The sequence below is a fragment of the Chroicocephalus ridibundus genome, chromosome 6 (genome assembly GCF_963924245.1).
Source record: "Chroicocephalus ridibundus chromosome 6, bChrRid1.1, whole genome shotgun sequence".
Lineage (NCBI taxonomy): Eukaryota > Metazoa > Chordata > Aves > Charadriiformes > Laridae > Chroicocephalus > Chroicocephalus ridibundus.
In genome coordinates this window covers 52264450-52289442 of record NC_086289.1, presented here as the reverse complement: position 1 = coordinate 52289442, position 24993 = coordinate 52264450, and the positions used below count along the sequence as shown (strand labels likewise).

The window sequence follows — 24993 nt, the reverse complement described above, 5'->3', positions numbered from 1 at the left end:
CCGGGGGAAACGGGGCGCAGCCGGGACAGCGCGTCTGCAAGTTTTGGGGTGTGGTGGTTTTTTTTTCCATACTGGATATTTTTTTTTTATTGCTGACACCTGTCACTGACAGGTGAAGCGCCGGGGGCGGGAGGAGGCTGTGCACGCGCCGGTTTAATTAAAAAGGACAGGATTAAACCCAAATGCCACGGGAATCTTACATTCTTAGCCAGCCGCCGTAAGCGCGTTCGCTGTAAGAGTCTGAGGGGCGGCGGTGTGCCCGGGAAGGGGGCAGGGGGTACGGCAGAAATGGCGCCTATCCCTGAGGAGAAGCGGCCCGCCCCGCTCCCCCGGCGCCGTTTGTTGGAGCCGGGGCGGTGGAAGCGGCCTTCCGAGAGCCGGCGGGGAGCGGGTTTGCCGGGGCGCGGGGGCGGAAGGTGTCCGGGGCGGGCTGCGGCGGGGCGGCCGCCTCCCCGTCCCCGCCCGCTGGGGCCGCGCCCGGGCCCCGCGGCCGTGGGCAGCGCCGGCGGCGGGAGGGGGCGCGTCCCTGCCACACAAGCCGGGGGCCGCGGGTGGCGGCGGCAGAGCGGCGCGGCGGCCGGCTGCCACCGGGACCGGGAGAGGGGCTGGAGCCGGCGGGTCCGTGTCTCCCTGCGCTCTCTCCCGCCGCCGGCATGAAGGTCGAGTTTGCCCCCATCAACGTCCCCCTGAAGAGGAGGATCCAGACGGTTGCCGTGCTGCAGTGGATCTTCTCCTTCCTCCTGCTGGGTAACAGCCTTCCTCCTCCCTGCCCCGGAGAGAAAAGGGGGAAAAAGTCAGCTTTTTCCTTAACCAGCATCAACCGTGGGCATCGGTCTGTGTCACCTGTGGTTCCACCTGGGATGAGAGGTGGCGAGTGGCTCCCCGGCTATCCCTGGGCGGGCAAGAGCATCACACATCTGGACTTGGGCCTTCTCTGAAAACTTTGGATGGCTTTTTCTCTTTTTTGGGGGGGTCTATTTCTTTCTATGGGTTCTTTTTCGAATATGATGTTTAAAAGCTAGTGACCGCATCTTCTCATTGAGATGCCCACTAGGTTTCTGACAACTACCAACTTTTTAACTTTTTACTGAACTTTATGGTTATAAAGGCTGGCATGTGACTAATGGCTGTTTTCATTACTGATTTTGTAAAATAACTCTATATTCTGTAGTTCAATAAAATTCTCATTTAGCTAGCTGATGAAAATTAGTAAGGATCAACAGTGAACTGGCTTAAGGGCAGCCACTTCTGTAAATGTATTAAAAATGTCCTTACTTGCTTTAAGAAAGCGTTGCTAACAAATTTTCTTGGTAAACTTTTTTGTCTGATTATTCTTCTATAGTGAAATTTCCTAATATCTTAATAGATTCCTATCACTAAACATTTATTCACAGGAGCAGATCTTACTCTCATGGGTAGTTATCTTGAACTTGATAAAATGAGTCACTTGATAAGGTAAGCTAAGCCTTAACGCTCTGGGACCGGATCCATGGATTGTGTAAATTGGCAAGAGGTTATTGAATAGTCTATGTGGAAGAAAACTCAGAATCTGAGGTGTGAAGCGACTGGCTACCTGTGTGTTACTGTAAATGTTGGAATGTTTTACCATCGCATGTGCTTTAGGACATATAAGGAGAAACGAAATGTGCACGTATCTTCCTTGTATATCTTGCAAATACAGTATCATTCAGTGGTGGTTTCTTGTCTTTCAGACAATTGTTTTTAGGTTGTCAGCCCACACATAAGTGATTCAGGTGTGTGGGGTAAGCATGGAGGGTATGAAGCACCTTCATAGGTTTATCCTTAGCACTTCGCTGTTTTATGTTACCTCTAAACTGTATGTGGTTAGACTATAAACAGTTCATGTTTGTGGCAACATTGTAAATAGCCTGTGCTACTGTTACTGAATTAGAATTTGGCATATCCATTAGTCCAGTCTAATGATAACACAGTAGAAGTTCAGTGGCAGTGGAAGGAAACAATTTTTATCCTAGGTTGGTTGGTAACAATGCTGGTGCAGAAAATCCCATCCTTCTTTGCTTCCTAGAAGTGACTGGGCTGCAGAAAATCCTCAGTTGGTGCAGTTCAGTGGGAGAAGCAGGCAGCTGTCTTCTGCAGCTGGAGCTGCATGGGAATAAATGTCAAGGAAAATCAACAAGGAGGGCGTCTTATGGCTGGTTATGTTGAATACAGTGAGTGCACGCCATCATGAAAAAAATATGTTTGCAAGAATGCTTACATTTTGGTGGACAAATTGATTTTAGTAATAATAAGCTGCTTGTGCTTTCATGGGGATGTTGATCTTTAGAGCTATCCAAGGTGACCTTGTAACTTCGTGGGCGTACCTTTTCGGTCATAGGACAGTTGGAGTGATCTGGCTGAAAAGCTTCGCTTAGCTCCAGGAAAATTCAGATGGCTGAATCCTACATGACTTAAAGAAGGGAAAAATGGGTTGGTTTCTGAAGTTCTGGATTGCCATTATGTCTGGATTTTTCAGACTTCTATTTCTTGTCTCCTGAGCAGACAAAGCATGGAAACATTGTTTGTTTGTAAGCTCTTGAATTCAAGAGTGACGCTTCCAAATCATGTAGGGGATGCCAAAGTACAAGTGAAAATACCGTGTGAAGTCATGGCAGCATAGGTTGCAAGGGTGGGTGTTGTTTGGGGGTGGGTATGTGGCTGGAACTAGTTTATACCAAGCAAGTTCTTATGTAGATTCAGTCTTTTTTTTATATAAAAATATCTGCATGAACACCATGTAATAACTAACGGCTCATATTGTAGATACAGGGATTCTGTTTGGAGCAGTGAATAAATGGGGTACTAGCTTAGTTGCTAAAGTTGTCCATCTAGGTATGCAGTGAGGTGCCATATCTTAATAAAACGTACCGATAGGACTAACAGATAAAGTAAGAGAACTCTAAAAATTAGTGCTCTGAAAGACAAAAGCTGAACTGGGTAATGATATCCTTTAGATCTGGGGAGTGACATGTGAAAACATGATCTGGCACCCAGAGTAAGCCGTAAGGGGAACATGAGTCTATTACAACTTGGAATACGCAATATGACTTGCATAGAAGACTCTGAAAATGATGCATTGGTTTTATCTTCCCCTGAGACCCTTAAGAATAGCTGAATTTAAGGTTATAAGCCAGTTGTGTTGTGTTAGTCTTTGCCACTGTCTCTCCAGGCTAGCTTTGTTGTAATGCTGCGTGGTTTTCTGAGACCATGGAACTGATGATTGAAAGTGCCCTCTTGCATGTGGGACTAAAGGTGACTCCCAAGTTGGCCCGAAATACATATATGCAATAGTTGTTGAAGACTGTGGATCTCATCACCACTTGTAGAAAGAGCAGATCAGTTGTCAAACACTGAACAAATAGCTGCAGTAGCATGGTACAAACAAGAAAGTTCGGCTTCTTTGCACAGTGTCCTGGCTTGGGCTGGTTCTGCACTACACATACGTTGCTTCTGTTGTAGAGCGTAGGCAGAATAAACATGCGCCTGCCCCGCAAAAGGCTGTACAGATGCACACAGAATTTCATTACGTACAAAAGGAACCTCTTTAAAATTCCGGGTATAAGTTGTTCTGCTTCCCTGCTTTGTACTCTGAGCTGCCAAAGTTCACCCTCAAACAGAAAAGACAAGTTCTCATTGTAGCAGTAGTTCTTCTGTTAGTTATCCAGGGGCATGACACCAGAAGCAAAAATGAGCTTGGAAATACTGTGATCTGTGTTTAAGAGCTTCTGGATTAGATGAGAGAAGTGCCCATGTAACAGTTTCCCACCCTGTGCCAGCTGAAACTGCTGTAAGGTTTCCTTTCCTGTGTGCTGTAGTAAGTACAGCAGACTAAAACAGTTTAGGTAAAGTTCCACGAAAAAAAAAAAGTGTTTTAAATGGGATTCTTTCTTTTTAAAGAAGCAGAAATCCCAAAGAGCTTCAGGCTGAAGCATAATTTCAAGTCATTAGCGTTTCAGTGCTGAAACAGCAAATATATGAAGTTTTGCAGTTTCAGAGTACCTACTTTGGGAAAAAAAGTTGAAACAGGCAATTTTGATAGGTGTAGTTTTATACCTGTAATTACTGTTATTAGAGGTTCATCAGCTTGATGACGGTCCCGGGGCAGGTCTGGCCCCTTTCCACCTGCTGTGGCACCTACATTGTGTCCACCTGTGAAGCTGTGTGCTGATATCTGCTTGTGGGCTCTCTGTGCCATTGTCCAGCCCAACCCCAGGCAGAAAGTCACCTGCAGAAATGGAATCTCCAAGCCTGTAAGCGCCGCTGGTGTTTAGCGTGAAATCTTTGCTTTTAAGCTTGGAAATTTTTTTCTTAAGAACTTTGACTGAGTTAATTTTGCTGCAGTTAATAGTATGTCTGATATCCTTCTGTTAGTGTAGGTTTTCTGTTTCTGGCACAGCGGGGAGCAGTGATTTCCCCTCGGTAGGTGAGCGCGCAGTGCTGCGGGGCTGAGCTGCGTGCCTCTGGGAGGGAGGTTCAGTTTGTATCAGTACCCGGGCCGGAGGTAGATCAAAGGGTTCGTTTCAAGGCAAAACAACTTAAACAAAGAAAATCGATGAGATTTGCGTTAAGTGCCCCTTCGCGGGTGCTTTAGCCTTTTGTTTTTCTTCCCCTCTAATGTATACAAATCAAATGACAGCGTTTTGGAGAAAACAAAGCCAGAAGGTGAGTGGGCGAGCTTCCCCTCTGCCAACTTCTGTGCATTTGATATGAAAAGGGACAGTGGGATTTGAGCGTGTACAAAATCAAATAGAGAACTAGGTAAATTGGGGGGGGAGGGGGTGGTGTCTTGGTCCGGGCAAGGAGAGATGGAAATGAGAGAGAGTTTGACCCTATGACAACGATACCAGGATTTTATTTTGAGACAAGGTGGTGGTAAGGGAGGATGGTGCATCTTCTGTGGCTCACTTTCTGGGTCCAGCAGTGGCACGCTGGTCTTCTCCTTACTGGGGGCCTAGGAAGTGACTGTTGTGCATGCAGCCCTCTGTTTATTTACGAAATAATAATATGAAATTAGTGCATAGTTCAAGGCGTACTTTAATATGCATGAAGCCACAAAATAATATGCTAAAGACATTAGCATATATTAAAGTACATCCTGTTCTCTAGTGATTAGACTTCTGTGCATGTAGGATGAAGTGCTCTGTTAATTGAAGTTGGCAGGAGACAGTTTGGAGTTGTGGATCTGGCTTCCGCAAAAGAATAGAAATGATGAAACGTTTGCCACAGAGTAAAATTTTGCTGCTGGAGTAATAAGTGAGTTAAGTGTTGAGAAAGCAGGTGTCAGTGTAATGTGCTAAAGCAAAAAATAGCCTTTTCCCTGAACGTGTGATGGTGTTTTGTTATCTGGTGCTGATTTAATTCATCAGCTATAGCTGGCTAACTAAAAGGGTCTCATTCTTCCTCAGAGCCTTTTTAAAAAGAACTCTCTTTTGATACCTAAGAAAACTCAGCTCAGCTCTGCGAGCCTTTCCTAGCAGGCTGGCTGGCATTGCTGCTTGGTTTTGTCAGCCCGTGCTCATCTGTCCCCGAAGCCGATTACTGGCTCATGGGCAGGGACCAATGTGTAATCACGGAGAATAACAGGGTATTTACTGATGCTTGACTGACTAGTATTTCTAGGAATTCTACCTATGTTACTTATATCTTAGGGAGGGAATTTAAGCATGTGTCCATGAATATTTGTATCTCTGAAGAATAAGAACAGAAAAATGGCTGTGCTGCGTCAGGCCAGAGGCCCTGGCTTGGCAACCTGTATGTGACCATAACTGGTAGTGGATATGTAAGGAGAAATAAAAGAAACAGGAAATATGTAGACTACTTTTGACATGCTGTCTCAGGATTTGGTAATTAGTAACTCGAGGATTTACTGTATCCAGACGACTCTACAAGTCAATAGTCCCTAATGCTCTGTATCTCTAGTTTATCAGTATTTGTCAACGGAATTGCTTGGCTTGCTTGGGAACTGCAACCAAATTCCAGAGTAAACAGCCTATAAACCAGCCTTCAAACCTTGGCATCTGAGGGTTTGCATTTGTTATCATCGTAGTGTTGAAACACAGCTCCTTTGATGGGAAAGCTTATGAGTGGGCCTCCCAGTTGTGACCAATAAATTGAGAAAGGACCTCTGCCAGGGGAGACTGATAGCTATTCAACAAATAATGACCTCCTTGCTACCTTGGTCCTGGGGATGGCTACCAAATTCCTGTGGACTTTAACAATTTTCCAGTGCAGTTAGTTTAAATAAGTCCCGGTTTGTTCTTTGCTAGTGGTACAATTTTTGCTGGGCAGTTCCTGTATGTCATGGGTAGAAAGCCACAGCAAGTTCCCCTGGTTCTGGTGGGAATCTGTATATTGACAGAATTGCACAGACTAGTAGGATCTAAGCAGGATAGTACTAACATTATGACTTTTTTTTTTTTTTTTTTTTTTTTAAGAAAAGAGACCTTCTGTGTAAAAGCTGGAGAGGAGTACTCTGCAGAGGCATGAACTTGCCTACTGTTGCCTTTGCAGATTGCCTCCTCACGGGTGCTGTCTGTTGTCTCAGGTCTTCTTTTGGTAGCACTGTCAGAGTTCATTTGCTGTACGTGTTATTTCATTTACATTTCTATCCCTTTCTTTGCCATTTATGAATAATTTACAAAGTATTTCCAGGAATTAAGGCTGGTTTTATTTGTTTATTAGGGATGAATATTAGCAAATGTTTATTAGGGATGGAAACGTTCCTGTGCAATTCTTCTTGTGTGTTCCCTCCAATGTTCTGTTCCAAAGCAGCGCAAACTGCTTTGCTTGGCTTTATGGGGTCCTACAGCGGTGCTCATTGGATTGAGATGAGCACCCTGGCCACCTAGGGTAGACCTGCGCTGGCCAGGCATCGTTTGTGACTGCTCTGAGAATAGAATAATAAAATCATAGAATATCTCAAGTTGGAAGGGACACAGAAGGATCCTCGAGTCCAACTCCCGGCTCCTCGCAGGATTACCTAAAACTAAACAAAATGACTAAGGCCGTCACTCAGTAATGGGAGGCTTTTCTTCTAGTGGACAATCTTAGCTGTGGTGGCCCTCACGGTAGATATTACTCAAATATTTTTGACTCCTTAGTAACTGCAAATGCATTCAGAGCTCCCAATTACTGGGATCACCCATATTTCCCCACCCAATGTGTTGGTTTCCTACTTCCTATCTCTGTGGCACTTAACATTTTATGAATTGGTGCCCACCTCTGCAAACTTAGAGGATAAGTAATGAGCGAAGCATCAGGTGTTCGAACATCATTGGGCAGGATAGCTGCCAGTGCTGCTAACTAACACTGTATATGGTATTTTTCATCCATTTCTTGCAACAGATGAGCATCCACGTGTTGTAAATAGGGAAATGAAGGAAAAGGGACGTGCCAATGTTGGCTGGCAAACCAGATGTTCAGAGTCCCATGGCAGTGATTTGCCTTTTAATTCAGATTGCTTCCCTTTTGTCCCCACTGTTCCAATACACCACAGATGTATTTTCAAAGCTTTAATTCAAGTTTAAGCAAAAAAATATGCTTACAGTGAACACTGGAACTACATCTGAGGAGGCAATGATATAGTAAGGTGACAAATTCCAAGTTATTCACCTTTTGCCTGGAATTTGTTTATGAATTTATGTAAAATGGTTGCTATTTATTTACTCGCTGCCTTCTCTGAAGGAGAAAACAACTGGGTTTGTGTTTACAGGTTTATTGGTTTTGAGTCACCAGTGTTTAACTCATCTTGCAGGCTCTTAATGCATTGAAATAATAAGGAGGTATGGTAAAAGGAATTTGCTTTGCGTGTCTCATTGCCAATGCAATACTAAATCAGCTTAGTCCTACAAGATGCTGAACTCCCCTCAGGACGTGCTGACAGCGTACTTATCTCCCCATACCTTACATGCACGCAGGAATGTGTTCTAGCTAAAGCAAAGCAGTGAGCTTGTCGATCTCAGGTTTGTTTGTCTCCAAAGTATTAAATAGTGCTATCTGGCACTTACTACTGCTGATTTAATTAGCTCTCACGGCAAGGATACTTTGATCCAAAGCACATTTCGGGTATTTGGCTAGGAAACCGATAGTAAAAAGCCACGTGATTTTGCACTGAGCCAAAAGTCCTTCTGAAAGGAAGGGTAGGAAATAGAAATCCTTGCCAATTTTTGCATAACAACTTGAAATTAATTGATTTATGGCAATTAAAAAGCTTCTCATACTTATTCAAACTTAGACCGTAAACCTTGGCATCCTGTCCAGATTAGCATTCCTAGAAATTTCTATAGTTTCAGGATCTCTTCTTCAAAGAACAGGTAATGACTCTTGCTCAAAATATTTCAGTGCCTATTTTGAAGTGTTGCTGGTATGGATTTCCCAGTGACTTCTCCCTCCGGAGCAGTGGAATTGAGCGTCATCCTACACTTTGTTACTTGTCCTGCATTAATGATGTTCCCCAGGACTTGTTGCAGCTTTTGGGATTTTCCCACACTGACTTTGGATGTCTGTGGACCTCAGTTAGCTCTGGTATTTTTCTAGGGCTTTTACTGGGGTGCTTCTCTGTGCAAGACCGGGGTTGTCTGTTTAAGAAGTAGCTTCTGTCCTGATGGTACTGAAGAATAGAGTATCCCTCAAAACAGTAGATGTGATCCTGCTTCTGGTTTTATTTATGGCTGTTCCCTTCTTCCTTCCTCAGAACAAATACGATTCCTTCTTTTTCTGCTCATTCCCTGCCAGAAATGGGAATGTTCATCCCTTTCTTTCCTACTCAATCTAACCAGCAGCCTTGCTTGCTCTGTCTGCTTCTGGATTCTGCAGTAGTTCTCGGGTACTCCATGATGATATATCCATTTCTGCTCTGAAGGTGCAGTCAGCCTAGGCACATGGGAAAGTTGGCTGAAGTTCAGAAAAAATAAGTATGCAGGTTGGAGGAAACACAAGAGTGCTCCTAGGCCAAATTAAGCTCAGAATTTCAGCAGCTCGAAACCTGCTTGATATAAGGAATCTGCTGTGAGTTTTCAACATCCAAGAAATCTCTCTCGAATGGAGCTGATCTTAACTAGGATGAATGGTTTTTACTCTTGGTCCATCTGCTTATTTCAGAGTTTTCAGGTCTGTCAATATTTACATTGTGTTAGGCAAATTATCGCCCGATGTACTTCTGTTATTTTTTTTACTCTCGCTCTATTTACTTGTTTAGCTCAACATGTTTCACCAGTGTAACTCTTTTTAGGACATAACAGGACGTTGCCCTCATGAAATCCAGTCAATTGTGGGCCATACAAAGTACCACTTCTGCTTTGTAAAATGTCACAGAAAAACTCCTGTTTTATATCTGCCTATTGAGACTTCCAGCGAGAGCCATGTCCTGTTTTGCTTGCCTTTCTATAAATACATGATGCTAAAGCCCTGGCCCCCTTGCAAACCTGGAACTTGGCACCTGCTGAATTACTCCGATAGGTGAGCCCGCTGCGTTTGGCTCACAGGACAGGGAGAGCAGCGGCTGCGGCTCTGCCGCGCTTCAGCCAGCGCTGGCCAGAGCTGCTCGAGTTGCTGCAAGAGCGCGAAATTCTGCAGGTCCTGCCAAGGTAGTGTTTCCATAGGGAGTTGCCCTGCGTGATTATTTCAGGGTTGAGCCCCAAAGTAACACATTCTGTTTAATCAAACAACTTTTTCTGGCTTTTTGAGTTGTGTATAATACACTGCCTATGTATTGTTATTGTGATAGGATGTTACAATTCTTACTAATCTGGGTCTGAAAGTGTCGGGACTTAAAACTGCTGTTGTTTTCCCATAGCAACAGTGAGTTACCACTTACAGCGACATGTTTAGAGGCTGAAATGGAACTTGTTAATGTTTTGGTCTTGTCTAGTGTATCTCCTTGGCCAGTCACAGAGCACTTTTCACAGGGGAGTAGAACTGCCGTTCCTATTTTATAGCTAGAGAAGTTAAGAAACAGAAAGGGAAAATGATTGCCTGACACCACTCCCAATAGAAAAGAGATCTTGCTGTGGCTCCCTTTCCCTGCTGTCCTTCCCTAGCTCTCCTCCCTTCTTCTCGCTCACTGGAGCATCACATCTGTGTCAGTTCTTGCTGTCTCCTTTTATTCTGCCTTAGGTAAAACAGATGCTCTCTACCAAACGTTAGTGTTCACCCTCATCATGGGGAGAAGACAAAATGTGCTGGTTCTCAGCTTATGCTTTTGCTTTATTAAAGTAAATCATCATCCTCTTAGACTTATTTCTCCAGTTGCGAAGTAGAGTAAGAACTATAGACTGAGGTGGTACACCCTTGTAGGTGCTTCACTCTCAGTGTAACAACATTCACACAATGTGGGATAAGCTAACTTCAATTTGTAAGCATTTTGAGTAACATCCATAAAAAAGTGTCAGGGCTGGGAATTCAAGATCTTAAAAGGAGACAGGTGTGATCCATGTTCTCCGCGTGTTCCTTTTTTGTCTCTTGTAGCACAGTTTTGCTGTGGATTCTTCGTGATCCTGATCCTGGGCAACTTTTGGTTCCTTGCTGTCCTGTACCTACTGTGGCTCTACCTCGACTGGGAAACGCCATGCACAGGGGGCAGACGGTCCCAGTGGGTCAGAAACTGGACTGTTTGGAAGTACTTTAGGGAATACTTTCCCATTCACGTGAGTAAACGTTTTCTCTGTAAACATTGGAACAAAGACAGCTTGAATAGCCATGAGCATGGATAGATGTCTCAGACTCATCTTTGGTAAAATTCTAATACTTACTCCAGGGTGTGCTTCTTTTTAAAACATGGGAAGTCTGAGATTTATTGACAAAAAGGGGCAGTGGCTGATTTTCCGCTGGGACTGTTGGATCACAAGGTAGTGCCTCAGCACAGTAAGTGCTAGACTTGATATCTTCAGACACATCTATTTAACTTTGTTCAGCTGTAAAATGGGAAAGTGGTTTAAAGTGCTCAGAAGGAAATTAATTTTCATCAGTTCTGTGTCTTGTCAATGTTCAATCTCTGTACTTGTTTTTGAGAATCCTTCTGAGGTAAGTATTCTAATGTCCTCCCTTGACTCTGTTTTTCAGCTTATAAAAACTTCAGATCTGAGTCCAAATCACAACTACTTGCTTGGCTTTCACCCTCACGGCGTCCTCGTAGCTGGAGCCTTCGGAAACTTTTGTACCAGTTCAAGTTTCAAAAACTTATTTCCTGGGCTTACTCCGTATCTTCATATCATGCCCATCTGGTTCAGCTGTCCCTTCTTCAGAGAATACATAATGAGCGCTGGTAGGTAAAAGCAGCATGTCTCAGCTGTTGCCCTGTGTTGTAGCTTCTGCTTCAAACGTAGGGTCCTATTCCTGTACCTGTGAGTGGTAAGTAATTTCATTTCAGAAGGATCAGCTTTGGTGCTAAGTTAAACCTCTGTTTTATGATGAACAAATTGTCTGCAAAACAATTTGGAAGGTTTTATCAATAGTTTTGTTAAACTATATCACTAAGTTTTTTATCTTTCTGAAAAAAAATGCTGGTTTTCCTGTCCACCATGAGACAGCAGTACTGAGTACCAGTTATTTACAAGAAGAGACAGGCATGTTAATTTATAATGTTACTTAGTCACTGCACAGACACTTGTAAAACAAGTTGAGGATAATCTCTTACCTGAAGGGCTTAAAGTACTCCTCATTCCAAATATCTTTCTAGTCAGAAGTTAGTTACCTACTGGGGTAGGGACTGGACTGAGGTTCCATATTGCAAATTTGTGTAATTTCAATGGAGATGTAAACTCTAAAGACAGGAACCTTTTTTTCCTCTGTTCTGAGTAGCATTTGTCGTAAAGGGGTGATATTAATGACTGGTACTGCAGTAATAAAAGATAAAAATAACAAGCAATAAAGTTTGGGGAGCAGAAGATTGTATAATGAGATCAGGACTAATGTTTCCCCCCACAGTGGTTTAATACAGGAGTTATTTTACTTAAATTCATTAAACTAGAGCTTTTGGGTAAGTACGGTCTGGTGCACAAAGCTAGGTTTGGGAGACAGAGATCCAGCTCTTATTCCTGACTGCAACACAGACACTATTCAGCTGCTCCATTTGTAGAAACACGCCCAGCATGTTGTTCAGATTAAAATCGGAATTGTATATCCATATACACTTCAACATACCAGAGAATGCCCTTCCATGCAAGTGTTATTTCTGAGGGGATTCTTTCAGGCTTGGGATTGGCAGTGGTGGAAGATGGCAGTTTTAAACATTGCCTAGCCTGGAAGTCAGCTATACATGTTTTTGGCATCTTGACCCATAGGAACAAGTAATTTACCTGCTAGATGAGAAATAGCTTGAGTAAAAAGCATGCTGAAGAATAGCCAGAATTGTAGCTCATTCTTCACAGGTACGTAGCTGATAAACCAGATATACCTTTGGTATAACAAAATGCTTCCCAAATCTTCCCTGTATTGAAAGCCGTGCTGCTAGCACATTGTTTCATCTCACCACCTTTGTCCCCGAAGCCTACTGGGCTGCGGCCATCCTTGTCGAGGTCCCGAGCTGCTGTGTGAGTGAGCGGGAGCCGTGCCCTGAGCGCGGGCCAGCATCTGGGCTGCAGCAGGCAGATAGAGTCGTCCTGTGGAAAGACAGCGGCTCTTGCTTTCTCTTCCAGAGAAAACACACGCCGACCGGTGAACAAGCATCACTCAAATTATTTGTGAGTCTCAGGTCAGCTGCATTTTTCAGAGTAACGATGACTGTGAAGATGTATATGGCAAATGGAAGTAGCTTTTTACTGAGGTCTGAGCTTGCTTCAGTAGCAAGCTATTCCTCTCAGTGGCCAGCTCGCAAAACTAGGTCACAATCATCTTCCCTTTCTTGTGAGTTTTTCATAATCCATGTTGTAATGTCCCTAATAAGGAGGAAAAAAAAAAAAAGCAAGCAGGTCACAGGAGATGAAGTCTCTGCTTAGCAGCATCCAAAAGACCACACCTCGATAGTCACCCTATAAAAGACCACCAACAATGCGAACTAGACTTGATCTCTAGGTCTAATTTAGGCTATATTAATTCAACACCATGTAATTAAATGTGGCTTCTGTGTAAATGGTACCACTGTGAGCCTTTGAAGTAAAATTTATGGCCCAAAGGACTCTGGAGGGGCCAGATGCATATCTGTTAGAAAGGGGATTTTTTTGAAGCCCCGAGTTCAGAGCAAGGTCTAAGTCGAGGTTAAAGGCTCATACAGCAGTGTCCCTCTGATTAGAAGTATCGGAGTTAGCAGGAGTACCAAGAAAGCTTCATATATTCTGCTATTTTATCCTAAATAGATTGACGAGTGCCAGGCCCTGGTTGCTAGACAATGAGGAGCTGCAGTCATTGGGAGCGGTACAAGTGACCCTTTTCTGCTCCTTCTGATGCTGCCGTGTCATTGCCTTGGATGGGGCTGCTGCTTTATCGCTTTGAAAAGAGCGGAGGGGATCAGCTTGGCACTGTGGACCCGTGTTTAAGCTAACAAGTCCTCTATTCATTCTGTTAAACCCTCTGTGCCTGTGTTTGTATGCACCTGCTGTATGGCTTTAGCTGCTGCCTCTCAACAGTGTCTGCTGCCGTTCAGCTCTTCTGTTCTCGGCACAGAATCTCTCTGAGGCCGAGTTAAGTTGGCAGAAGAGCACGCTCTTCCCTCAAGATCTCAAAACACCTGTGACGGGCAAACAGCATTTAGCTCATCAGGGTGAAAGCAAAAGACTTACCTAAGACCAAATCTCTTGCAGAGTGAGGGGGTTTGAACCCTGACCTGTGCTGTGATCATTTTGAAACATCATTTAGCTACTGAAAAATATTTCTTAAATACCACTGTACTTGTACATGAAGATCCAGCGGTCACTCTTGTAATGTTTGCTCCTGAAGGCATGGTTTCTGCGTCCAAGGAGAGCGTCTCGTACGTGCTGGATAACAAAGGAGGTGGCCACGCATCCGTCATTGTGATCGGAGGAGCAGAGGAATCTCTGAATGCACATCCTGGAAGTTTAACTTTGAACATCCTCAAGAGGAAGGGCTTTATTAAAATGGCCTTGAAACATGGGTAGGTTTCCCATCTGGGCTGCTGTAGTAAGCATGTGTTGAATACAGATTGCTTCTTAAATAGTTCATATTAAAGATAGTAAACTCATAAAATTAGAATTTGAAAGAGTTACTTGTCTAAGAACATGCAGATGTCTGGCACAGGAGCCAGTCTGTCCACCTAGATCCAATCTGGGAGTGTTGAAAACTCCCTTTGACTTTCATAATTTGTAAGCAGTAGGTGTTATTAGCATATCTTGGTGTTATGTTTCAGTTGTTTTTTGCCCTAGCAAAGAGTAAGAATTATGAAACAATATTAGTAAACCTTGGCTATTATTGCTGAGTGGAGCAGACATTCTGCTTTCTGTTCTGTAAATTGAAGTTATATTAAGATAGAATTTTCTTATCATTTTAAGCAAACAAAATAAATCTTAGGGCCTAGCTTTCTGTTTTATTAAATCACTGAAAATGGTGGTCTAAGAGGATTTGGTTTCACCTTTATTCTAAAGACTTTCTTTTGAAGATTATTATTTGTAAAAGTAAGTTTCTGGGAATTTTTGGTGAAAATCTCAAGAAAATCTAGCTTAACGTTTTACTATCGTACAACCATCAGTGCGTAATAAACAGAGGTGGTATTAATATCTTGTGAGTGATTTACACAGTAGAAGCTATTGTATTTGCACTGGGCTGGTCTAGATGTCTTGTATACTAGAAATATTGCAATCAATGACTTGTTCCTGCAAAATCTTTCTGAACAGCTCCCAGGATGATATATTGACATGCGAAGCAATGAGAAAAAAAATATTAGCCTTGAGAAATCTGTAACAGTTTTTTGAGCTATTAGCTGTAAAAAAGGTGGTCTGAGAAGAAGAGCTTTCTGGTTTTGCACACTATGCTGAGGTCCATTTTTTCTAGTAACTATTCTGTGTCAAAATTCCAAGACGGTTTCTTATACTTATCACTAGGAGACTCATAAAGGACCTATTCTCCAATAGAAAGTAAAACTTTAGTCTAATTTGCACCCAAAATCAACACTTGTGTATTTAAATTGGGACTTCAGTGCCTAAAAGAGTCTTTACTCCAGTGGGATCCTAAACGCTATCAGTAGTCTTTATTTCTTAACCATAAAGTTTAGAAGAATATTTAGGTGCCATTTTTTTCATCATGTCCATGTATATCTGATCTGTCAGATCAAAGGTTGGTGTTTATCTCTCATCTAAACTGATTTGGATTGAGAAACTAGATACACCTGTGCCTCTCATGGCCTTGATTTCAAAAGCATCCCCAACACACAACAACAAGATCAGGACACTTACAAAACACAGGAATGGCCACTTCTTTCCTAATGATGTCCTTTGTTTCAAATGATGTTCCTCCTCTTCTTAAAGATGAGGCTTTTCTAGGTAATTAAGCCTCTTTCTTAACAGAAAGGCATGATGAGGCTTTTCTAGATAACTTTTTAGATAACTTAAGATCTACAGATAACTTTTTCTAGATAACTTAAAAGCCTTTTTCAAGAAAGAGACTTCGTTCTCTAGAGCCCTCCACTAGGGTGTTAATGCCTGTCTCTGTCCCTGTGACTTGAAACCTAACACCTCGCACATGGTCACCTTAACCACCCGGCTACAAGTCAGTCTGGGTCTAAACACTGGCAAGAAAAACCACTTCTGTGTGAAGCATAGGAATCCTGACCTCATTTCTGTGGAGCAGGGCTGTGGGGCAGTAGGGCAGTATGACTCCAGCCCTCGCAGCTCTTGCAGCACTGCTGGCACTCCTGAACTTGGCCGAAAACTCTGCATCCAGTAATTGCTTCTGGTTTTAACATTTTGTTTCTAACAATTAACAAAATGTGAAACAAGCTTCCAATTCACGTGGAAGTGAAAGGGCAAGGGAGGCTTGCGGGAGGTGGGTGAGAAGAACCACCTGCTGTTGATGCCTGCACATGTTTCTGGTGCTCATCATCTGCAGCATCAAACAGCAAGAGAGGAAGGGGCGGTGCGGGGACCAGGGGCAGTGAGGAGACCTGTGCCCTCTGGCCCTGGCTCCTGTACTGCCAGCACAGAAGCTGCGGTTCCTCAGTTAGGAACTTGTCAAATGTGGTCTGAATATGTTGGCAAAAGTCCTCTGTGCTTCTGGAAGAGGCATTTTGGTCCGAGGTAGTACAGCTATCTGATGCGAAGTGAAGAAATCCTAAAGACATGAAAGAAATGACGAATCAGCTGACTTATCTTTAGTTTCACAATCGTAAGTTACTTATTTCTCTGTCTCAACCTCCTACATAGCATCTTGCAAAAGCCTTCACCAGATTAAAACAAATCCCACAGTCTCAGGGTGCTATTGCACCACAAGATGTTCCTGTTTGTCTTAGTGTTGTAGTAAAAAGTGGGGTATTTGCACAGCCACAGTATGTACCAGGCTTTTAATATTTCCTTTACAGGTGGCTGGGTGATATATGCTGTATTTGAGAAAGAACCTTTGAGCAGACGCCAATCAGAATAGTGACTGGGAATGACAGTCCTTGGGGTTCCTCAGGCTTGAGAAGCTGCAGAAGCGTTTGTTTCTTCTGTACAGGTGGATTTTGATTGTCCACAGTACTTTCCAGCCAGCTCTGTGCTCAACTCATCCTTCCCAAGCATTCAGAGCTCCGCAGCAATTCATCTTGACAATATTACAGCAATGCGGCTCTTTTACAGTAAGGTTTTTCTCAAAGATAGTGTGGGCTGAATTGAGCTAAGATATAGAAGCTCAGGCTTAAGTAAAGCAAATAAACCACCTCTGTATCCTTCAGAGACTGCTTGGGATTACCCTGCTCTTTTTTTTCCTTAAACTCTGTAGAATACGATTTAACGAAACTAAGCATTAATCAAAAAGCGTACTGCAGTCAAGGTTTTAAATATAGCGGTGGTTTTGGAGACAACTGCAGTGATTCCGTCCGCCTAAGCAGTTTGTCCCGGAGCTAGTCAGTGCCTTTCCTCCCAAGCCAACTCATGAACTGAAGGAGAATTCATTAGGCTGCGCAGGAGCCAAAGTGAGTTAGTATAATTTCTGTGGGTAGGATTTGACCTCTGGTAATAATGGATTAAGGCTCGCGTTTTCAAAGAAGTCTGGAGGAAGCAGGATTTCACTGGGAATTGGGCAGCAGGGGAATTTGGCACTGCACTCCTGTCTGTAAGGATGTCTGGTTTTTATCACGGTTTTTGTGCTGAAATGAAGTGCGTGCATTACCCCGGTCAAAAGGCAGGAGAAAGCCAAGATCTGGTTTTGATGCCACCCAGCTGGGAGCATTATAAGGTTAACGATGATGTTTCTTTGCTTGCCAAGGGAGAAAATGCTGTGGTGGACTTGCTGAAATAGCGGTGGATAAGATCATAATTGTAATTATGATATATACAACTATTAATTTTTATGGTTATGAACAGTCATAAAAAGTTGTGATGCGTACCAACCAGCTAAATACTGCCCAAAAGCTAGTTGCTAGTTATATGCCAGTCACTTGTGTTGTGGGGTTTTTGTGTTGGTTTTTTTTTTTTAAACCCCGAAGCAGCTGCATATCCGAAGAGCTGAATGCCTGTTACTGATGAAGTCTAGAGCTGCCGACGCTTTCTGGGCTGGTTATTGTGAAACCGTTTCCATGCTGCCGACGGGAACCGCAGTGGAAGCACGGGCTGATGCGGGATTCTCAGTGTGCTCCTTGTTTTACAGGGCTCACCTGGTCCCAGTGTTTTCCTTTGGGGAAAATGAACTATTCAAGCAAGTCGCAAACCCCAAAGGTTCACGGCTCAGAAACGTGCAGGAGAAGCTGCAGAAGATAATGGGCTTTGCTTTACCACTGTTTCATGCTAGAGGAGTATTTCAATACAGTTTTGGCTTAATACCTTACAGGCAACCTATTCATACTGTTGGTAAGTTCCCCGTGCCTTTTCTAATGCTTTTGCAAATGTTTAAAAACATGTAAGTGTGCTACTAATATCTGTGCAAATTTATAAATCTGTTCTAACAGAAACAATTGGTTACCGTGCATCTAAAGCAAGGATGTGGGGTTTAAAATAAATATTTCCTTTTTTTAAAAACATTCCTGTCCTTCCCCAATTAAAAGGGGAGATTCTTTTCTCCCTTTCCCCTTTCTGTCCTAGGCCAAACTTTATTCTTCATTCGCAGTTATTCACAGGCTTCTATCCTCAGCAATCCTCAAGGGAACCCAAGAGTTTGTCCAGCCCAGAGGGCTGCCACAGCTCTGGAGCTGCTGTTGCGGATTCTGGACGCTGTGATTAAGATGCCCGGCACCTTAATTTCCCAGCCCTGCAGAGAAGCAGCGGTTGGGTGTCTCAGCTGATGCGTGGCCGCCGTGGTGGTGCTCCAGAGCAAGGAAGGATCTGGTGCAGCCCTGACCCCGCACGTCTGGGGACTGGGGAGAGACGGAGGAGGCCAGGGAGAGGGCACCTTGTGGCAGCTCTGCCACAGCCCTGCAGCAGGCTGCGGCTTCAATGGCATTGCAGCTCCCTAGAGTCTTTCCTTCCCTTTTGTTTTTTTTCCCCAAGGAAAGATCCCTTCATGTTTAATTGAGAGCATGCATGCCATGTCGACAGGCAGTTGGGAAGAGATTTTTCCCCAAAAGCTTTCATCCCTGGTTGTTTGCTCTCACTGGAGTGTAGGACTGAATGTCTGTCTCTCTTTTTTTTTTTTTTTTTTTTTTTTTTTTATTGGAATGGCTTTAACTAGTGCTACTGGCAACCACACCTTTAAAAAAAGTTGTGCTGGGCATCATGCGAAGGGACTAGCTGGCAGTCTATGTGTTTTGGATGGATCATTTTTAGGCTCTGAGCTGAGTGAACTAATGAAGCCTATTTCTACAGAAAAGTACATCGAGTGGTACTCCACAAGGGACATTTAAGAAGGCCCACCTTTTAGTATGGTTAGTACAACTCAAATCAAAAATGTTTAAGGCAAAAATGTAGCTCTTTTTATGTTAAATTTCATGCCGCTCTGTGTCTCATCAGTGCATATAGTTAAATGTTTTAGAAAAGATTTAATTTTTGAAGCCCACGTTGCGCACAGGCAGGCTAAAAATGCCACTTATTTTAAAGCCAAAAAGTTTTCAAAGCACTGGAATGAGAGAAACGTATTTTCTGCAGTTTTCCTTGGGCTGATGGTATAGAGACTGTTCTGAAGCTTAAAACACCTTTCGCTTTGAGGCAAATCTTCATCATTGTAACGCTTACTGCAAGGACAGAGGTGGTCCATGGCTAAAGCACTTGAGTGCTTCAGATCAGCAAGACCAACATCTTGAAGCAGAACTTATATGATCTCAAGAAATCCCCTACCTTTGGTGTCTCTGTTTCCTCATGTTTGAAAGCTATCAGCGTGTTCCCGGATTCTTGGGGAGGGTCTCGGTATGGCTCAACACGGCTCTGAAAGTGTTAGCTCAGCTCCCGAAAGCTGCAGAGTCACGCTGAGCTCCACCCGAGCCGGTTACCCGTGCTGACAACGTGGCCGGGTGTCAGCGAGTTTCCTCCTGGTTCAGAAGCTGTGGTTCCTAAAGCAAGGAGGTGCAATTCAGCAAAACCAAGGTCCATGAAGTTTGGGTGTTTTGGGCTGGACAAGTGGAGTACTTTTGTTTTTCCTGAAAATTATTACTGAATATTCTGAATCTTCAGAAACAGAATCAACTCTCAAATATTAAATTAAGCAGGTTGCTTAAAGCTGCATATAAAACTAGAGATGAGTGTAGTTTCCAATTCCACAAGAAGTCTCTGCTCGTAGGAGAAGAGACCGCTGCAGAAGGGCTTGGTGGTGGGGGTTGTTTGATGTTTCCAGTAATGCTTCTGGAAATCCTGCATTGGATGTATATTGATTTCCCACCCCCGCCCCCCAAGGTATTGCTCAGTGCAGGGCTGGGTTCTCATTCTCACCCGTAGCCACCTAATGTCTGAATTCCAGCACCGTGTAGGGCCCGAGAGCTGTTGGCAGCTGGAGCTGCAGCAGGAAAATGCAGAATCAGCCCCTTTGTGGTTCTGGCTTAACTTCCCTTCCTGTTAGTCAACACCATCCAATTTGAAGTCGCAACATCTGCTGAAAGGGATTTTCGGGTGCCTTTATAAAAGCTCCTGGGGGGTGCTTTTAGCTCTCTGCTCCTCTACAGACTTCCTCTGTAATCTTGGTCGGTCTATTAAGCTCTCAGTGCCTCCAGTGCAATAATAGGTGTCAAAATCTGTGGTGATTGAACAACGCAAGGAAGACTGAGATCATGGGAAGCTTCTCTTAGCTTATCATAGGCTTTTTAGCGGTAGCTTTTTGCGGAGGAGGAGGAGGAGGCTGCCCTCTGGACTGCTGGGGAATTACCTCCCGTGCTCCCTCTCCCTCTCACTCCAACAGAGCAGGTCGCAGGCTTTGTGCCGTGCTTCTTGCCTGGAGGACGCTTCAGTTGGATGAGACTGGTGGGCGATGGATGGTTCAGAGAGACCTTCCAGGGTCTGGGGGTTTTATGCGCTTCCTAGGCTGAGGTAGCCAACATAATCTCTGGCGCTGGTGCAGCGATACCCATTCTGAATAAATCGGAGGCTATCTGTATTTCCTTCAGTCCTGTTCACGTGGCTGCGTGCTTGAGGCCACCACTATCCTCTTAGGCGTGTCCCTCACGCTGGATACTGTTAGCTTTCAGAGCAGAAGATGGTGAGAAGGTACATTTTTTTTAAATGCTGTTTTGAACTTGTGGAGTACTGCCCCGATGGCAAGACAGCACGTGGCCCATGGGATTGTACGTTGAAGTTGTGACCTGCTCCTTCAAGTAAGGGCTTAACCCCCTCCTCATTTTGCTGCTAAACTGAAATGATTGGGGGGGGGGTGTTTAAATTCACGTGATCTGAACTCGAGCAAAAGGAAGTGGAGAAGCAGAGCCAGGGCTCAGGCTTGTGAAAGGCAGGATCAGGCCCCGGGGCAGGAGAATTGTGCCGTGGTTCTGCCGCCTGGCTGGGAGCGGTGGTGGAGCTGTTACCGGAAGGAGAGCAGTTCTACATGAAGAGAGATGTCAACGGAGCTAATGTTGCTCTTGTGTTTGATTTACAGTGGGAAGCCCCATCCCTGTAAAACAGAACTTGAACCCCACCACTGAAGAGATTGAACAGCTACATGCACTGTACCTACAGAAACTAAGAACATTGTTTGAAGAACACAAAAGAAATTATGGGATCCCTGAGCATAAATCTCTCATCTTCGAGTAGCGAATTATAATTCGTAGCTCCGAATCTCGGGGAAAAAAACAACGTATGCTGAAAGATGTCTTCCCTGCAATCGGTATTTTGCAATCTGTAATTATCCTTGTGTAAGGAATAATTTTAAGAAGGGATTATTAGATGATTTATTGATTTTTATCTTACTCTTGGGGGAAAAAAAATAAATAAATCCTTAAGGTGTGAGCCTGGAAGCTGTGAGCTGTTTTGAGTTGTCCTTTTAGGTTTATTCGTACCAGAAATGCTCATGAGAAACTCAACATGCGTGTTCTTACCACCATGGTACCTAACCGTAGCTTGAGCAGAGGAAATTGTCCCAGCGTGAGATTGCGAGCAAGAAAAGTAAAAACCTGAGAAGTCCGTGATTATAATTTGAGAGGTTTACTGGCACATATTAAACATGACATCAGGTTGTTCTCTGAATAGCAAAAAAACCCCGCTGCTCTTCTGTAGAAACGAAGGCATGTGTTTTCAGCTATTATAAGCCATTTACGTGTGAATTTAAGAATAAATAGGAGCTTTCTGCCCTGAATAGGATATCAGCAAAGGCGGTTTGTCCAAGTAATGGAGCAGAGCAAACCCTCCCTTTGGAGGAAGATCAGCACGTTGAGTTTTCTGTGAGCGTGTATATGCTGGGTGGTGAGAGCGAAGTGATTTTGTTTGTTTTGGACAAGCTGTGCTTTGGATTGTCAGTTGGGAAGATGAAGCGGCTTTGTTTGGTAGTTCCAGCCTCAGAGGAGACGGCAGGCACCGGACAGGAGAAGCGTACCGCGGGAGCTGGCGGGGGAATCATGTGAACTGTGCATCTTGGGCAGATTAATTGATGGTATTCCAAGCACTTCCACAGAAGGTAGGGGAGCTCGGTTTGTTCAGTCTAGTTCTGAAACTTCCCCAAGGAAAGCATACTTGATACATGCCTTTTTCTGCTCCGCGGATAGATGTGGGGCGGTCTGTGGCGCGCTGTGCCGCAGCGCGACACGGCTGTGCTTGAGGCAGTGTCCGCACAGCTCCGGGGCGCAGCAGGTTAAGAGGATGCTTTCTGTTCAAACAAGTGCCTAAATTTGAGAGATGGTGTACCGTCTTTTCCAGCAAAAATACCTAGGTCTTTGAGATGATGGTGTGTGTGAAGAGAATTATAGTACGTTATTGCATTTTTTTTTTTTTTTACAAGATAAATTCTTGTATGTGTAAATGCTTTGTATCTGCACGTGGATTTTGCAGATCTGGTTTTATTGAAAAATGTTTGATTTGCTTTAAGCAATTTTGGTGCCTGAATTACACCAGTTACGTGCTCTGACTGGACACGGGCAGGCTTGTAGGGCAGGCTGGGCTGACTGCAGCCAGGACAGTTCGGCGCTGGTGCGCCCCGGGGACGGCAGCACTGGTCCCACAGAGGCACTGGGCACACTGTGTGCTTGCCGGGCTGCAGCCTCCTCAGAAGAAACACAGTTGGGGTTTTGGGAAAAAGGTAAAACTCTGGAAAGAAAAGATCTTAGCAAGATGAAGGCCTTTAAAGAAAAGGCTGGAAATATCTCGGCTCCCGAGGAGTGGACTCCTAATGAACCAAAGCCCCGAAGCTGAGTAAGTATTTGCCGGACAGAGTGGATGTACGTTGATCTGATGTGCTCCAAAAGAACCTCCAACAACAGGTTGGTTTCCTTAGGAGGGCTGTTCCTTCCTGTGCCTATCTGTCGTTCAGAGGTGACCAGCACTGAGCAGTAAATCCTGCTCTCGCTTTCTCTAGGAGGCAGATGTCTTTCTGGGAGCCATGGCTGGAATTCGTCATGCCTGAAGAAGTAGCCCCCTCCTCCCTGACAGACTGCTGTCAGTGTGCCCACAGTTCACCTCTACTCTACTCGAGCTTTCTCGGTGCCATGTGTGCTTGCCCTCCCTTCCCAGGCTTTCGCTACCTGATGACCACTGTGGCGTAGACATCTTATCTCTTCACTCTCTCTCCACCTTTCTCTGGGTTAAGATCTCTGAAAGGACTATGTATGCATAGAAAACATTGAGTGGTGGGTTATCGTTCAGCAGAAATGGGTTTTAGGAGCAGGGCCTGAGAAGAGGAAGGACTGTGACTGTGCGTGTTTAACACGAGCTTAAGGTCAGGATTGTTTCGGCTCTTGGAAGGGCATGCGTCTAGGGAGGTCAAAGACAGCAGGTTTGATACCCGGGAAGAGGTCTGTAGGGTGCTGAGGACTGTAGTGAGTGATGAGCCCTGGGTAGTCATTTTTGCTTAGCCAGCTGTGAGAAATTTCCTTTGAATTTGTTATTTTGCTGCCTGTCCTGATGAGTAGCGCTGATTATTCATGAAAGAAGAATTTGGAGTCTGTGTCAGACTGTTCTCTCCTAGGTCATCTGCTCTAATGAGATATTTCCTCTCGTTCTCAGCCTGCTCTTTACCTATTACCTTAATGACATAGGAGCTCAGGATGTAAATTTAAAAGCATTAGCGTTGGGTTGAGGATGGGAAGTAACAGTGGATTGTTGTTGATCAAATTAACCAAAACTTATAGGGAACATGTGGATACTGATTCTGGGGCAATATCTGGTCCAGAGGGTACCCTACAAACAGGCTGAATTCCATGCGAAAATTATCGTGGGCTCTGAATACCATCAATAACCGGCACAGACAAAACAAGTAGGGATTGTGTTACTCTGACTACTGAAATTTTCATTGCTTTGTGACACAGGAAGATGGAGAAAAAAAGAAAACAAAATCTCCAAGCTACTTAAATGTATATTGTTGCTCAATAACTTCTGCATATTGCTTATGATGGTCCTTCTGAACTACCTTTTATTAACAAATTGTCTAGTGTATCTGGGACTATTTTAAAATAGAATATCAGTCTCTAAACCTGACTGGCACGGTGTCACCTGAAATATTTACCTCTGTGCTAGTATATCGATCTGTAAAACAGCCCTGCAGGTAGACCAGCTGTGGCTAGTGCAGGTACCAGCCCTACCATCACTGCAGCCATGAGGAGGCTGCCCGTGCTCGTTAGAGTAAGTACCAGCGCACTCCTCGGTTGCCGTTCGTGCCGGACAAAGCAAGAGCGAGCAGCTCACAGGAATGGTGACGCTTCCCTCCGCCAGCTGCCATTAGAGGAGTCAGGTAGCGCTCACATCTCTGGTGGGATGGGATGTCCACACTCACTGGGGCCTGCTTTGTGATGTGTTTCTCTTTGTGCCTTTTAATGACACGGGTAATCCCGGGGATGCTAGTCATCTATCAACAAGGTGGATGCTCAGCCTTCCACCACGCACACGCTGCCTCTCCAGTGGGCTCAAGCTGACGGCGCCTGCCTCTTCCCTTGGGGGTGAACATCCCTCTGCCAAATTCTGTTTACAGAAACTCTTCACACATCAGTCCTCGGGAATTTTTACACTGTGGACTACAAAGCATATTTTACACTTTGTATTTATGGTCCCTGTGAGATATGAATGTCAGTTGTTCCAATGGTGGCTGTGGCAAGGAGGTGTGAGATAATAAAGGTTTGTACCAATGTGTGCTTGTGCTGACTGGAATTCAAATACACATCACCACTGTTGGGCAAGGCCTTCATCCCCCGGACCTTTGGAGCCTGGCTGGACTGAAGAGGTCCTATTAGACTAGCTAGAAGGCCATGGTCATAACATACTGAGAAATCGGGGGGCAGGGAAGATGGGTGGATGGCTTGCTGCAGTCTCCTGAGGGCTCACCTGGAGCCATGTTCCTGCTGGC

At 44.3% G+C, this 24993-nt stretch overlaps 1 protein-coding gene across 1 annotated transcript; it reads left to right on the top strand.

Moving 5' to 3' along the window:
- The first annotated feature begins 67 nt into the window (after window positions 1–67).
- On the top strand, window positions 68–24777 carry MOGAT1 (monoacylglycerol O-acyltransferase 1). Its single transcript, XM_063338150.1, has 6 exons — window positions 68–747; window positions 10486–10664; window positions 11080–11281; window positions 13891–14065; window positions 17746–17945; window positions 21106–24777. Exons 1-6 carry the CDS (start codon window positions 654–656, stop codon window positions 21258–21260), a joined length of 1005 nt encoding a protein of 334 aa, XP_063194220.1. The 5' UTR covers window positions 68–653; the 3' UTR covers window positions 21261–24777.
- The last annotated feature ends 216 nt before the right edge of the window (window positions 24778–24993 follow it).

What these genes read in the sequence shown, in the direction of transcription:
- MOGAT1 (XM_063338150.1), top strand. Translation starts at nt 654, where the DNA reads ATGAAGGTCGAGTTTGCCCCCATCAACGTCCCCCTGAAGAGGAGGATC. An exon ending in AAAATGGCCTTGAAACATGG is followed by an intron (nt 14,066 to 17,745) that starts GTAGGTTTCCCA and finishes CTTGTTTTACAG; the next exon opens with GGCTCACCTGGTCCCAGTGT. An exon ending in GCAACCTATTCATACTGTTG is followed by an intron (nt 17,946 to 21,105) that starts GTAAGTTCCCCG and finishes TTTGATTTACAG; the next exon opens with TGGGAAGCCCCATCCCTGTA.